Here is a 12,866-nt window from a genome sequence, read left to right on the forward strand (position 1 = left end):
CTCTAAACTTTCAGCGTTAGGGGTGTCAGGTGGTGGAGCTGGCAGTCATTCATGTGACTGAGCAGAGCTGTCATGCAAGGAAATGAAAATAGATACAAAGCCAACCTGCTCTCACACAAAGCAGCAAGAATAAACAGTGTGGGGGAGGACGGAAGTCCTGCATGGAGTAGTTCTGAGAAGCCTGGATGTGCGTCCTTCACTTCAGTTGATGAAACCTTTTCAATGATAAATGTCCAATGCTGTGCACATTAAAGTCACATTAAATACTCTATACGTCCAAACACTTGTGGACGCCCCTTCCAGTGAAAGCATTCATCTGCGTTAAGCTGCGCCCATTGTTGACACAGATTTCCTGGTCCTTGTAGAGACATGCTGAACCTGCCAGGCGTGGGCTAGTAGAGGGGTATAAAGCCCTAAAGGAACTGTGTTGTCTGGAATGAGGTGGGGTGGTGATCATCCAACATCCTGACCTGTCTAATGATCACAGAAACTCCATATAATACCCTTGATTTCAGAGGACAATGAATGTACAGGTGTCCCAATACTTTTGTCCATGTAGTGTAGCAAGCAGGGGATTTATTTAGTAAAGTATAAAGGGGCTTCTTCAAGGATTCGAGGGATTCCCAACACATCTAATTCAGCAGATGGGCTAATTCCAAAGACCTTCCTGAGCTGAAGGTGATTGGTTAGAGTAGAAAACCCACAAACTGTGCAGAGCAGGAGGTCCTCTGAGAACAGGGTTCTCCTGGGCTGGGCACCACTGCTTTAGAGAAGGCGGCGATTCAGTGAAGCACCATGACTCTCAACTCTCACCAGAACCCTTTGAACCCTTTTCACTCTTGTGGAAAATCTGTGGTGTACGGTTCGGTACAGAACCTTGCTTGGTGGTGAAGATTTAAGGAGGAAGGCAGGATCTTAGGCTCGAGATTTACTGATGACTTCCTCTCGTTTTTGTTGTAGATATGGAACGACTACAAGCTGAAATGGCTACCAGCAGAATTTGATGGTATCGAGTACATCAGGGTTCCATCCAATAAGATCTGGAGGCCTGACATTGTGCTGTACAACAAGTAAGCCCATTCAATCAGCTAAATTTGACCTTTGAAATTGAGTTCAAATGTTTTCACAGGCGCTTTTCAATTCCTGATTTCTTTGCAGGACAAGGGAACCGTTCCCGAAGTGCAATTATAAAAGGTGCCTGAAAGGGTAGAAAGTTATCTCGGAAATTACAGGTGTGCAATTAACGGTCTTTAACCTCTTTCTTGCCACAGTGCTGTAGGTGACTTCCTGGTGGAAGACAAAACCAAAGCTTTGCTCAAGTACGACGGCACCATCACATGGGTTCCTCCAGCCATCTTCAAATCCTCCTGCCCAATGGATATCACCTACTTCCCCTTCGACTACCAGAATTGCTCCATGAAGTTCGGTTCCTGGACGTACGACAAGGCCAAGATCGACCTGGTCCTGATCGGCTCCAAGGTCAACCTCAAGGACTTTTGGGAGAGCGGAGAGTGGGAGATCATCGACGCGCCCGGATACAAGCATGACATCAAGTACAACTGCTGTGAGGAGATATACCCGGACATCACCTACAGCTTCTACATCCGCCGCCTTCCTCTGTTCTACACCATCAACCTCATTATCCCGTGCCTCCTCATATCCTTCCTGACCGTCCTGGTCTTCTACCTTCCGTCGGACTGTGGTGAGAAGGTTACACTCTGCATCTCTGTCCTTCTCTCCCTTACTGTGTTCCTGCTGGTCATCACTGAGACCATCCCATCCACCTCCTTGGTCATCCCTCTGATTGGCGAGTACCTGCTCTTCACCATGATCTTCGTTACGCTCTCCATCGTCATCACCGTCTTCGTACTCAATGTCCACTACCGCACACCCACAACCCACACCATGCCCGGATGGGTCCGCACTGTTTTCCTCCGGGCCTTGCCCCGCATTATGCTGATGCGGCGCCCCCTCGACCAATCGGAATCTTCAGGGAAGGGTGGCGGCCCTGAAAGTGGGGGCTCGTCCGGGATCGGGAGCAGTGGAGGAGGTGGTAGAGGAGCGGAAGGGAAGAAGAGGAAGAATAGCAGCTCTCAGCAGGGGGCCATGAACTGCTTGGAGTTTGGAGAGGGCAAGGGTTCGGGGGAAGGGAAGAAAGGAGGTTGCCCGTGCCATCCAGCCAAAGAGGGGCCTGAGGTGGATTGTGGGAAAGTGAGTCGCCAGTTGAGCCCACAAGCCATAAATACAGTGGTGGCGTTTTCCGTGGTGTCGCCAGAGATCAAGCAGGCCATTGAAAGTGTGAAGTACATTGCGGAGAACATGAGGAGCCGCAACAAGGCTAAAGAGGTACGGACAGCCTCACTTTTCATACCTTTTTTACATAAATATACACAATTTCAACCTATGCAACTCAGTTTTGCTTCGACATAAATCCAAAAGGGTTCTCCGACTCAGCAATAGTGGAACCCTCTTTGTTTCTATAGGACCAAAAGGTTCTTTAAATACCCACCAGCAAAAAGCCTCCCATCATATCAAATATAAAATAACCATTTAAGCAATCAAAGAACCATTTCCTCATTCAGGTGTTTCTTTGATGTCTAATGGTTCTTTACAGAACCAATTAATTTACTAAAGAACTCCTGAAGTACCCCTTAAATTTTTCCTTCCAATCCGGTACTGTTAACCCAATTAACCCACCTGTTCTTAGCTCCCTCCCCAGCACTAGGAGGGTAAGGACCTAACACATGTCTCCTCCAATACATGCACAGCTGGCCACAGCTTCGCCTCTTTCCGAATTGCTGTTGATTGGCGGGAAGCTGACACGCTCAAAGTGCCAGGTCGCTAATTCCGACCCACACCAGCTGGCCAACATCGCTTTAAGAGTGATTAGTGGGGAGGACGCCATCTCACCCACCCGGAGAGAGCACGGCCGATTGTGCACTCTCAGACTCCGGCTGCCGATGGCTAAGGGGCATGGATTGGCATTGGAACTTGCAACCCCCACAGTTAGACAGCCGATCAGAGGCCTGAAGAACCCCATTTTTTAAGAGTGTAGATTGTCTTGGATATTTTAGTTAATGTTGAACATGTTTTGACAAAGAAAGGACATTATGGAATGACAGCTGTTACACTGTAATTGTCTATGTATAGACGTTTCTTAGTCCTATAAGAAAGTACTGAAGGTCGTGTTCCCATTTTACAATCATCTACCGCAGTTTTCAGCATCCTGGACACATCTCCCATGTCTTATGATTGCTCTTCATCATCGTAATCATTGCTAATCAGTTATATTAAAGAAATCAAGCGCTGATTCCAAAGAGTTGAATGGTAGTGCATCTATGAATGGCCTGTATTGGCCTGTATGAGTGTTTAATATAATGCTAATATGCTAATCTCTTATTTATGTTACCTAGTTTGACGAATGCCATCACAGAGCCTCATCGTTTTCCCACAACCTGGCTTAGTTCACGTTGCCGTGTACAGCTTAAGCCTAACAAGTCCGATCACCATGATGCCTACAGTGTCACAGGCTTTAGCACTGTAATATCCTCGTTAGCATAAATGATGACTCACAGCTCCAAATCTAGCATGAGTTCGCAGAACAACAGCGCTCTGCAGAATGGGAGCGTTTAGAGAGGAGCTTTTTATCTAAAAATACAGCCTTTAAGTCCCTCTGTGGAGGATCAGGACTTTGATATGGAAAAGTCTACACGGTTCTTTCTCAGGCTCGCTCCCTCTCCTTCCCTGCCTCGTCACCGAGGCCGTATCTTGGGGACAGATGACATTAGCATTGTAATGCTCCATAGATTCGGGTCTTAGCTCTTCGTGGCACGACGATTACGGAATATCGCGCTAATCCTCATTCCGCTGTGCTAATAGTCCACCTTCATTTACTTTCTCTCGCCGTTTCGCGCCTCTCTTCCCTGTACGCCACACATCTCCACACCTTTTCCACACCTGCCCCCACACACACACCTCCCCGCGCTCCTTCACTACGCTTCTTCACAGCTTTCCCCATCTCTTGGCCTCTTTCAGGTGGAGGATGACTGGAAGTACGTTGCCATGGTGATTGACCGGATCTTCCTCTGGGTTTTCGTGCTGGTCTGCGTGCTTGGGACGGTGGGCCTGTTCTTCCAGCCTCTCATTGGTTTCCTCTCGTAAACCGGCTGCCGCTCACATGAGCCGGATTAACTGTCCCAGCCAATTAGAGACACGGGACAGTCTGTCTCAGCCGATTAGCCAAATCACAGACACACCAATTACAATCACTTCTGCTTTACGGCAACAAAGACACTGCAATAGACTTGATAGCTTGATGCAGCTAACAACAAATCAGGTGTTGATGCTCATTGTCCTTGTGCAATAAAACAGCCAATCAGTAGTTGATCTTCCCTACCTTGGTGCAGGTTGATGTTCGCTGCCCTGGCGCATGCAGCCAACAGCTAATCAGGGGTTCGCTAATCACCTTTATCAGCTTTGTCAGCAAAAGACTAATGGCATGTTCTGATTGCCCTTGTCAACTCGTACCGTAATCAGACATTTGGACATCGGTTGTTTCTGGCTATGAGGGACAATTTTCGAAATTTCGCCAAACCAAGTCATACAGTCATATCTGTTCTCCACAGCTGAAAGGTCAAACTGGAAGCTAATTGATATGCAGGAAACAGGAACAAAGCAAAAAGAAATAAAAGAAAATGCAGGAACAAAGCAAACAACTTGCAGCAAACAGAGGCAGTGACATGACAAGACACATGGAAACAGTGTTGAAAGGGAGGAGCTAGGGTGGAGCTCGAAGGTTGAAGATACCAAATATCTCTAGAACAGAAAAATGAGACCAGATGGATAAAGGCTGTGCCCCAATTGTGTACTACACACTAATACTATAGGACATAGACAATATACTAGCCTTAATAGTGCAGGTTTGGCAGGTCAGTACACTAAATATTACCATACTAACCTATTCTCTACTAACGGGAAGTGATGAAGTGTTGCTATGCCATCACTGCAAGTTCTCCAGCCGCCCTTCCCGCAGCATTTATCATCATTATCCGCCATTTTTCCAGACATTAGTAGCTCCTGTTTGCTCGGTTCTGTAGTATAGTATGCTCAGCTTACCACATCCTCAAAAACTAGTGAGGACTACTAATTAGTGCACAATTGGAACACACCCAGTGTCTAGCCACAAGGTTTTTAGGTCAGGTAAGGTGAGACTAGAAGGTTCTAGAAGTGGTAGGTGGATATTAAGGTATCTAGAACAGATAAGCTGAAGCCAAAAGGTTTTGGAAAGTGATTAATGGAAGCCTGAAGATCCCAGAAGAACAAGAAAGGTTTGGTCATAAGGTTCTGCAACAGTAAGAAAAGGTGAGGCTAGGGGGCCTTCAGAATGTTCTGGGACAGATAAAGTCAGAAGGTCCTAGATCAGATAGGGGCGAGGCCAAAAGGATTGAGCGAGAAGGACCATCAAAACATTTAGGATGAACTCTAGGTTCTAGAACGTAAAAGTTGAGATCTCAAGAAACTATAAAGCATAAAGATGATCACGGAGCCACAAGGGTAGAAGGTTCTAGAACTGGTAGATGGAGACGAAAGTTACAGGAGCCTGAAGATCCCCTAAGAACAGAAAGGATTAGGTCATAAGGTTTTACAAAAGCAAGAAAAGGTGAGGCTAGAGGGCTCCAGAACATTCTGGAAAAGATAGGCTAAAGTCTGATGGTCCTGGGACAGATTACAACAGAGCCAAATAGAGTAGTCAGAAGGTCCTAGATCTGATAGGGTGAGACCAAAAGGTTCAAGATCAAAAAGCACTGAGCGAGAAGGACCATCAAAACATTTAGGATGAACCCAGAAGGTTCTAGAGAGTAGAAGTTGAGATCTCAAGAATCTATAAAGCAGATGATCGCGGAGCCACAAGGTTTTTGAACATGTATGCTGGGCTAGACCATCCCGGAATTGCTCCAGATACCAGTCCCATGACGTGACCAGGTGTAAACGTGGTCCTAGAGTAAAGCAGAAACATCTCAAACAGACAGAAGGTTCTTAGAGCAGAACCTAGTGCTAGAACAGATAGAACACCAGTCAGCCACCAGTACATTCTTCAAAACCCTGTAAAAACAGTAGACCAAGCTGGCATTGGTCCACCCCAGCATATAATCACATGTGGTGTTCAACATGGCCAAACATCTGATTCGGTGTTCTGACTTCACGAGTTGACCTGGACCATCTGAATGCCCCAATACATACTCCTCTTTTCTTCTGAGATGACCTTGGGAAATTGCAGTTATTGCCGGACCGCCTGGTGGGCCAGCCTAGAAGCCATAGTCGACCAAGACTGCCTCTGCCAGCATTGTCGCTGTGACGTTAGTATCAGTACTGTGCGACCACCCCCACCTCGCCCAGTATCGCTCCTGGCGTGTTAGTACCTAGCACAGCATTGTTAGCATTGGTATCGCAGCGTTAGTCCCAAGCCATCTTCATAAGGTCCTGGGCTCTTCACATCTAGTGAAAATATGGGGTCTACATCTTAAGGCTCTGAGAGAAAATGCTACAGGAAACATAATAGAGGTCATTTTATTGAAATGCAGCCAATGGCGGTCCGGCAAAACAAGGCCTGCCTTTTTTTTTTTTATTGGGTTTGATAAGTTCAGTAATACCGTAACTCTCGGAGGCCGAGACCATGGCGCGCTCCAGTCAAAACCTGCAACTTCCTCTCGGACGGGGACAAACTGCCAACAGTTACTCAGGAAAATTGAGCAAAATAAGCACTGACCAGTGGAGGTCGTGGCCATGGCACATGGAAAAGTGACGCCTAGCTGGGTCAGATTTACATAGCCACCCATTAACAGGCCCTACTTGCGTTGCTTTAACAAATCCGCCTTTCCCACTCGGCGCCACGCCGTGCCGAACGCCTCTATTTTTTTCTCCATGTTGAAGAGGAGGAGAGGGTCACCAGGCCGGTGGAGCTGAAAGCCTCCACTTACGCAGAGCAACGCCCGAGCTTTTTAAAAAACGACTGACTGCGTCGCATGATTCTCTCGACACTTCTCTCTCTTCCTCGCTCTGCCTCCCCCTCTTCCTCTCTCTCTTTCTCTCTCTCTCGTTCTCTGTCACGGACGTAATCCCTTCCTCGATGTCACCGTTTAAAATGTTTCCTTTACAAAAGCTGCGCTTCTCCTTGTCAGCAGCTGACACTTTTGTAAATCTGCCTTCTTCTTCTTCTTCTTCTTCTTCAAATAAATAACACTTCTTGTCTGACATCGAACTGCCTCCATCTCTTGGTGTGTGTGTCTATAGACGCCCGAGCGTGTATCCATAAGCGCCTGGGAAGTGCGTGCGCTTATCTCGGGCTGCCCACCGTGACAGCAGCTCGGAAACAGCCTCTGGTTCTGCGTCTGGGTTTAGCGGTGTTAAGAGAGCTGTTTGAAGTAGCAGAATTAGCATACGTTTTTCTTAAGGCTAACGTTAAACTGACTCGTCGGTTTGCAGCTCAACCTTCCTGTCATTTGCTGAGTTACTGTGTTCCTTTTTCACGTTACTTGTCTTCGGTACATTTGGAACCTGAACGCTAAACTGCTACTGGCAGATGAAACCATGCTAAGCTACACTGACAACCCCCCTCCACCTTCCCCCACTCCCCTCAGGAAGGCTAATGTGGCTAAGAAATGTAAGAAAACTGAGGCACATAAAATGACCCTAAACTGCAGGCTTTCGCACTTTCACATTTGCCTTGAACGGTTGTTTCGCTAACGTGGCTAACAGGGCTAGAAAGAAAAGCCAGAAGTAGTCATTTAGGAATGCTAATGTGGCTAACCTGAAAGCTTCACCTGAAAGGTTGATAAGCTACAGTGGCTAACTATAAATGAAAAAATGACACTTATCATTCAGGATTTAGTAAATAAAATGATGCTAACTTGTGCTAACAACCTGTCACACACTTTAATTGTCTTTCTAAAATGCTAATGTGGCTAACCATGAATGAAAACTGAGCTTAACTGGATGCAAGCTTTCATATTTTTTTATTTCTCATGAAAAGTTGATCAGCTAAATTGTCTAACTTCAGATTAAAACCAAGTGTTCATTTAGGATTATGCAAATAAAATAATGCTAACTTGTGCTGACGAGGGAATGCTAATATATGTGGCTAACCGTGAATGAAAACTGAGGCACATGAAATGACCCTAAACTGCAGGCTTTCACACTTTCACACTTGCCTTGAACGATTGTTTAGCTAACGTGGCCAGAAGTCATGCTAACTTGTGCTGACGATCTTTCATTTTCCCCAAAAATGCTAATGTGGCTAATCATGAATGAAAACTGAGCCTAACTAGATGCAAGCTGTCAGAACGTTACACTTCTCTGAAAAGGTTGATTAGCTAATGTGGCTAACTACAGATTAAAACCAATAGTTGCCATTTAAGCAGTATGCAAATTAAATGATGCTAACTTGTCTTGCACACATTTTGAGGCTAATGCTAATGTGGCTAACAATGAATGGAAACTTCCTACTTTTGAGTTTCAGCTGAATGGTTGAAAAGATAAAATGACTAATTGCAAATGAAAACTGACATTTTTCATTTCGAATTTATTCAGAAGGTAGGCGTTTCTAATAAAGTGGCCAGTGAGTAGAAATACAAGGTAGGTGTTTCCAATAAAGTGGCCAGTGAGTGGAAGCACAAGGTGGAGGCGTTTCTAATAAAGTGGCCAGTGAGGTGAGCAGAAATAAAGGTAGGTGTTTTCAATAAAGTGGCCAGTGGGTGGACGGTTAGGGCAGGTGTTTCTAATAAAGTGGCCAGTGGGTGCAAGTACAGGTTAGGTATTTCTAATAAAGTGGCCAGAGAATTAAAGTACAAGGTGGGTGTTTCTAATAAAGTGGCCAGTAAGTGCAAATACAGGTTAGATGTTATTAATAAAGTGGCCAGTGAGTATAAATACAAGCTAGGTGTTTCCAATAAAGTGGCCAGTGAGTTGATGCACAAGGTAGGTATTTCTAATATAATGTCCAATGGGTGGAAATACAAGAAAGGTGTTTCTAATAAAGTGGCCAGAGAATAAAAGTACAAGGTGGAGGTGTTTCCAATAAAGTGGCCAGTCAGTAGAAGTACATGGTAGGTGTTTCCAATAAAGTTGCCAGTCAGTAGAAGTACATGGTAGGTGTTTCCAATAAAGTGGCCAGTCAGTAGAAGTACATGGTAGGTGTTTCTGATAAAGTGGCCAGTGAGTGAAGGTACAAGGTAGGTGTTTCTGATAAAGTGGCCAGTGAGTAGAGATACAATGGAGGTGTTTCCAACAAAGTGACCAGTGGGTGGACAGTTAGGGTAGGTGTTTCTAATAAAGTGGCCAGTGAGTAGAGGTACAAGATGGGTGTTTCTAATAAAGTGGCCAGTGAGTGGAAGTACAAGGTAGGTGTTTCTAATAAAGTGTCCAGAGAATGAAAGTACAAGGGGGGTGTTTCTAATAAAGTGGCCAGAGAATGAAAGTACAAGGGGGGTGTTTCTAATAAAGTGGCCAGAGAATGAAAGTACAAGGGGGGTGTTTCTAATAAAGTGGCCAGAGAATGAAAGTACAAGGGGGGTGTTTCTAATAAAGCGGCCAGTGAGTGGAGGTACAAGGGGGGTGTTTCTAATGAAGCGGCCAGTGAGTGGAGGTACAAGGTAGGTGTTTCTAATAAAGCGGCCAGTAAACGTAGCGATGCTAAGGTCTCCAGGGTTCGCCTCAGTGAAATATCTCTCCTTTATGGGTTTATAAAAACACTAAGAGGATTATCACAGGGCTTAATCGCCTCTCGCTGTGATCTGCTCTCTCGCTCGTGAACTCTGCAGTACTCCAGGCTCAAGCCTTTGTCGGCTCTTAGGAAAATAGCGAAGCGGTGTGTGTGTCCTCTCCCCGAAGTTTGGAGCAGACAGCCTGAGGCCTGCCTTAGCCGAGCGAGTCTGACGGACGTGGACGGACCTCGCACACCAGACCGCAGGCCGTACGCTCTACTGAACCCACGGGTGGATCTCAGTGCTGCTGCTGCTGCTGCAACTTCTGCAGGATCAGGCTGCTCTGGTTCCAGCGATCGGGACATCGGGACATGCTAATGCTACGCTAAGCTAATCTAAAGCAGGACCAATAAACTGAAGCAGGGGTGTCATGTCATTTACGCAGTGTCCTCCGTCCCTCAGCTAGGTGGAATTAGCTTCTGTAGTAGGACAGTTTACTACTTTACAATGTAATGTAGCTAGCAAGCTAGCATGTAGCATCAGTTAGCGTCCACTAAATTGTCTCACTTGCCTCAAAACTGTGTTGAGGTGTTAAATGAACCCTAATTTTGTGGACAAACATGGACATATTTAAGGCTGGTTTCAAGACGCTACTGTTTTTAGCAACACGCTAACATGCTAAGTGTTTCTCATGCTTAAAAGCTAGTAATTAATTGTTTTGCTAACAATTTTTTGTCAGTTTTCGACTTCCCACCGTGTAAAAAAGAAAAGGACAGACCCTCAAGATGTTGTAAGCAAATGAGATAATTTTGCAGTTAGCACTATGCTAACTGTGCTAAATTAAACTTTCACTACGTCCATGCTGAAAAAAAAACTCAGTCAGGCCAGCTCAAGGTTGACCAGCTTTGCTCTTGACCAGCATGTTTTCATTGGAGTATGATGGTTTAGCTAGCCTGACCAAGCTTGACCATGCTGGTCAACCAGCATGACCATCAGGACCAACCTGGTCGACTAGCATGACTACAATCAAATAGCTTACCAGCATAGACCAGCCTAGACCATCTGAAACCAGCTGGTGTATTCTTGCAAAAACTGTATGACAAACAAAAGAACAGACAAAATATTTTGTGAGGATATTTTGCAGTTAGCATGATGCTAATTGGTGGACATAAACTTCTGTGTTCTAACCTAGATTAGCCTTGTAGTTTCAGTATGGCCTTAAAGTATCCTTGCTTAAACTGTATGACAACAGACAAATTTACCTTAAAATATTTCAAGTATGAGATGACTTTGCAGTTAGCATGATGCTAATCGGTGGACATAAACTTCCATGACATCATACTTGTTTACATAGCCTTGTCACACTGGTAAATGTATTCTTGCTAAAACTGTGTGACAAACAAAAGACAAAATTACCTCAAGAGGTTTCCGGCAAGATACTTTAGCAGTTAGCTCTATGCTAATTGGTGGCCATAAGCTTCTATTACATCTTAGCTATATTAGCCTCATAGTTTAAGTGTAGCTCCATGTGGTCTCAAAGCATTCTTGCTGACCTTTCTTCTTCAGTCAAGTGTGGAATAATCTTGAGATTAGCATGATGCTAATTGGTGGCCATAGACTTCCATTGCGTTTTAGCAACCTTTTAGCTTCATGGCTCCATTGTGTTCTGAAAGCATTCTTGCTATCCTGGTTTCTGAAACTGTATGACAGACAGTATAGTTCCATATAGTACAGTTTAGGCAAGTGTGAAACAATCTTGCATTTGGCATGATGCTAATTGGTGGCCATAGACTTCCATTGCTTTTTAGCAACATTTTAGCCTCTTGGCTCCAGTGTGTTCTCAAAGCATTCTTGTTAACATGGTTTCTGAAACTGTATGACAGACAGTATAGTTATATACAGTATAGGTCAGGCGAGTGAAAATTAATCTTGCAGTTAGCATGATGCTAATTGGTGGCCATAGGCCTCCATTGCTTTTTAGCAACATTATAGCTTCATAGAACTAAAGAAGAAAACTTCAGACAGCGAGTGTGTTGTGGTTGACTGGCTACATTGTGGCGGGGGGTAAAAGGGTGTGATTTTGTAAATCGTCAAACTGTCGCTTTAATGGTCTTTGCGATTGCCAGCTCACCCTAATTAACTCCCATTAGCGCTTCTTCATGGCCAGATCGCGGCGTATGAAGAAAACAAAGAGCCCCGACCACAAACCACAGGAATAAGTGAATTCTCTAATCGCACACTCCCCTCCTCCGATTGGCCTAATCTCCTTTTATGTAAATGAGGGGATTAACGAGTGTCAGGGAACGAATATTAAGAGTAGTGGATAAATATGGAGCTGAAGATCGGAGAGAGAGATTCTGTGAATGTGAAATTAGAGAGAGAGAGAGAGAGAGAGAGAGAGAGAGAGAGAGTCTAATTGAACAAAAGCCTCATTTCCTTGATGTCTTGATGACTAAAAAGAACAGTGATTAACAGTTTCTGCTCTCTCTCTCTCTCTCTCTCTCTCTCTCTCTTTACTTTTTTCTGCTCTTGCTCTACCTCTCTCTCACCTCTCACCTTTTCCCCTCTCTCTCACTCCTTTCTCTTTTTTTGTTTTGCCTCTCCACTCTCACTTTCTCTTTACCTCACTTCCTTTTCCTCTCTTACTTTCTCTTTCTTTACCTTTCTCTCCCCTCTTGCTTTTCCTCTCTCTCTCTCTCTCTCTCTTCCTCTCTCTCTCTCTCTCTCTCTCTCTCTCTAGGTTTATCACTTTCTTATCCTCTCTCACTCTCTCTCTTGCTTTCTTCTTTCTATCTTTTGTTTCCTTTCTTTTCTCTCCTGCTCTCTCTCTCTCTCACTCACTCTCGCTTATCCTCTCTCACTCTCTCTCTCTCTTGATTTAGCTCTCTCTCTTCCTCGTCTCGTTTATCCTCTCTCTCTTTTATTTCCCTCACTTTCTCTTTCCTCTTTCTTTACCTTTCATTCTCCTCTCTCTCTCTCTCTCTATGGCCCACAGTAAGACCTGTGTGTTACTATATATGGAATCTAAGGCTTTTGTCATAGCAACAACATCCCATAATGCAAGGGACACAATTCCTGCAGTTCTCAGTAGTTCTTCATCTCTCTCTCTCTCTCTCTCTCTCTCTCTCTCGCACACGCACTTGGCTGTGATGCTGTTGTCTGAGCTGG

At 44.9% G+C, this 12,866-nt stretch overlaps 1 protein-coding gene across 1 annotated transcript in view; it reads left to right on the forward strand.

Moving 5' to 3' along the window:
• The window catches only part of chrna6 (cholinergic receptor, nicotinic, alpha 6), a 31,628-nt gene extending 24,431 nt beyond the window's left edge, over positions 1 to 7,197 (forward strand). Inside the window, exons 4-6 of the mRNA XM_072670086.1 lie at positions 961 to 1,070; positions 1,272 to 2,346; positions 4,036 to 7,197. Coding sequence (XP_072526187.1) covers positions 961 to 1,070; positions 1,272 to 2,346; positions 4,036 to 4,161 — 1,311 coding nt within the window. The 3' untranslated portion in view covers positions 4,162 to 7,197. The remainder of the gene's footprint in view (positions 1 to 960; positions 1,071 to 1,271; positions 2,347 to 4,035) is intronic.
• Positions 7,198 to 12,866: the final 5,669 nt, after the last annotated feature.

The sequence above is a fragment of the Salminus brasiliensis genome, chromosome 24 (genome assembly GCF_030463535.1).
Source record: "Salminus brasiliensis chromosome 24, fSalBra1.hap2, whole genome shotgun sequence".
NCBI lineage: Eukaryota > Metazoa > Chordata > Actinopteri > Characiformes > Bryconidae > Salminus > Salminus brasiliensis.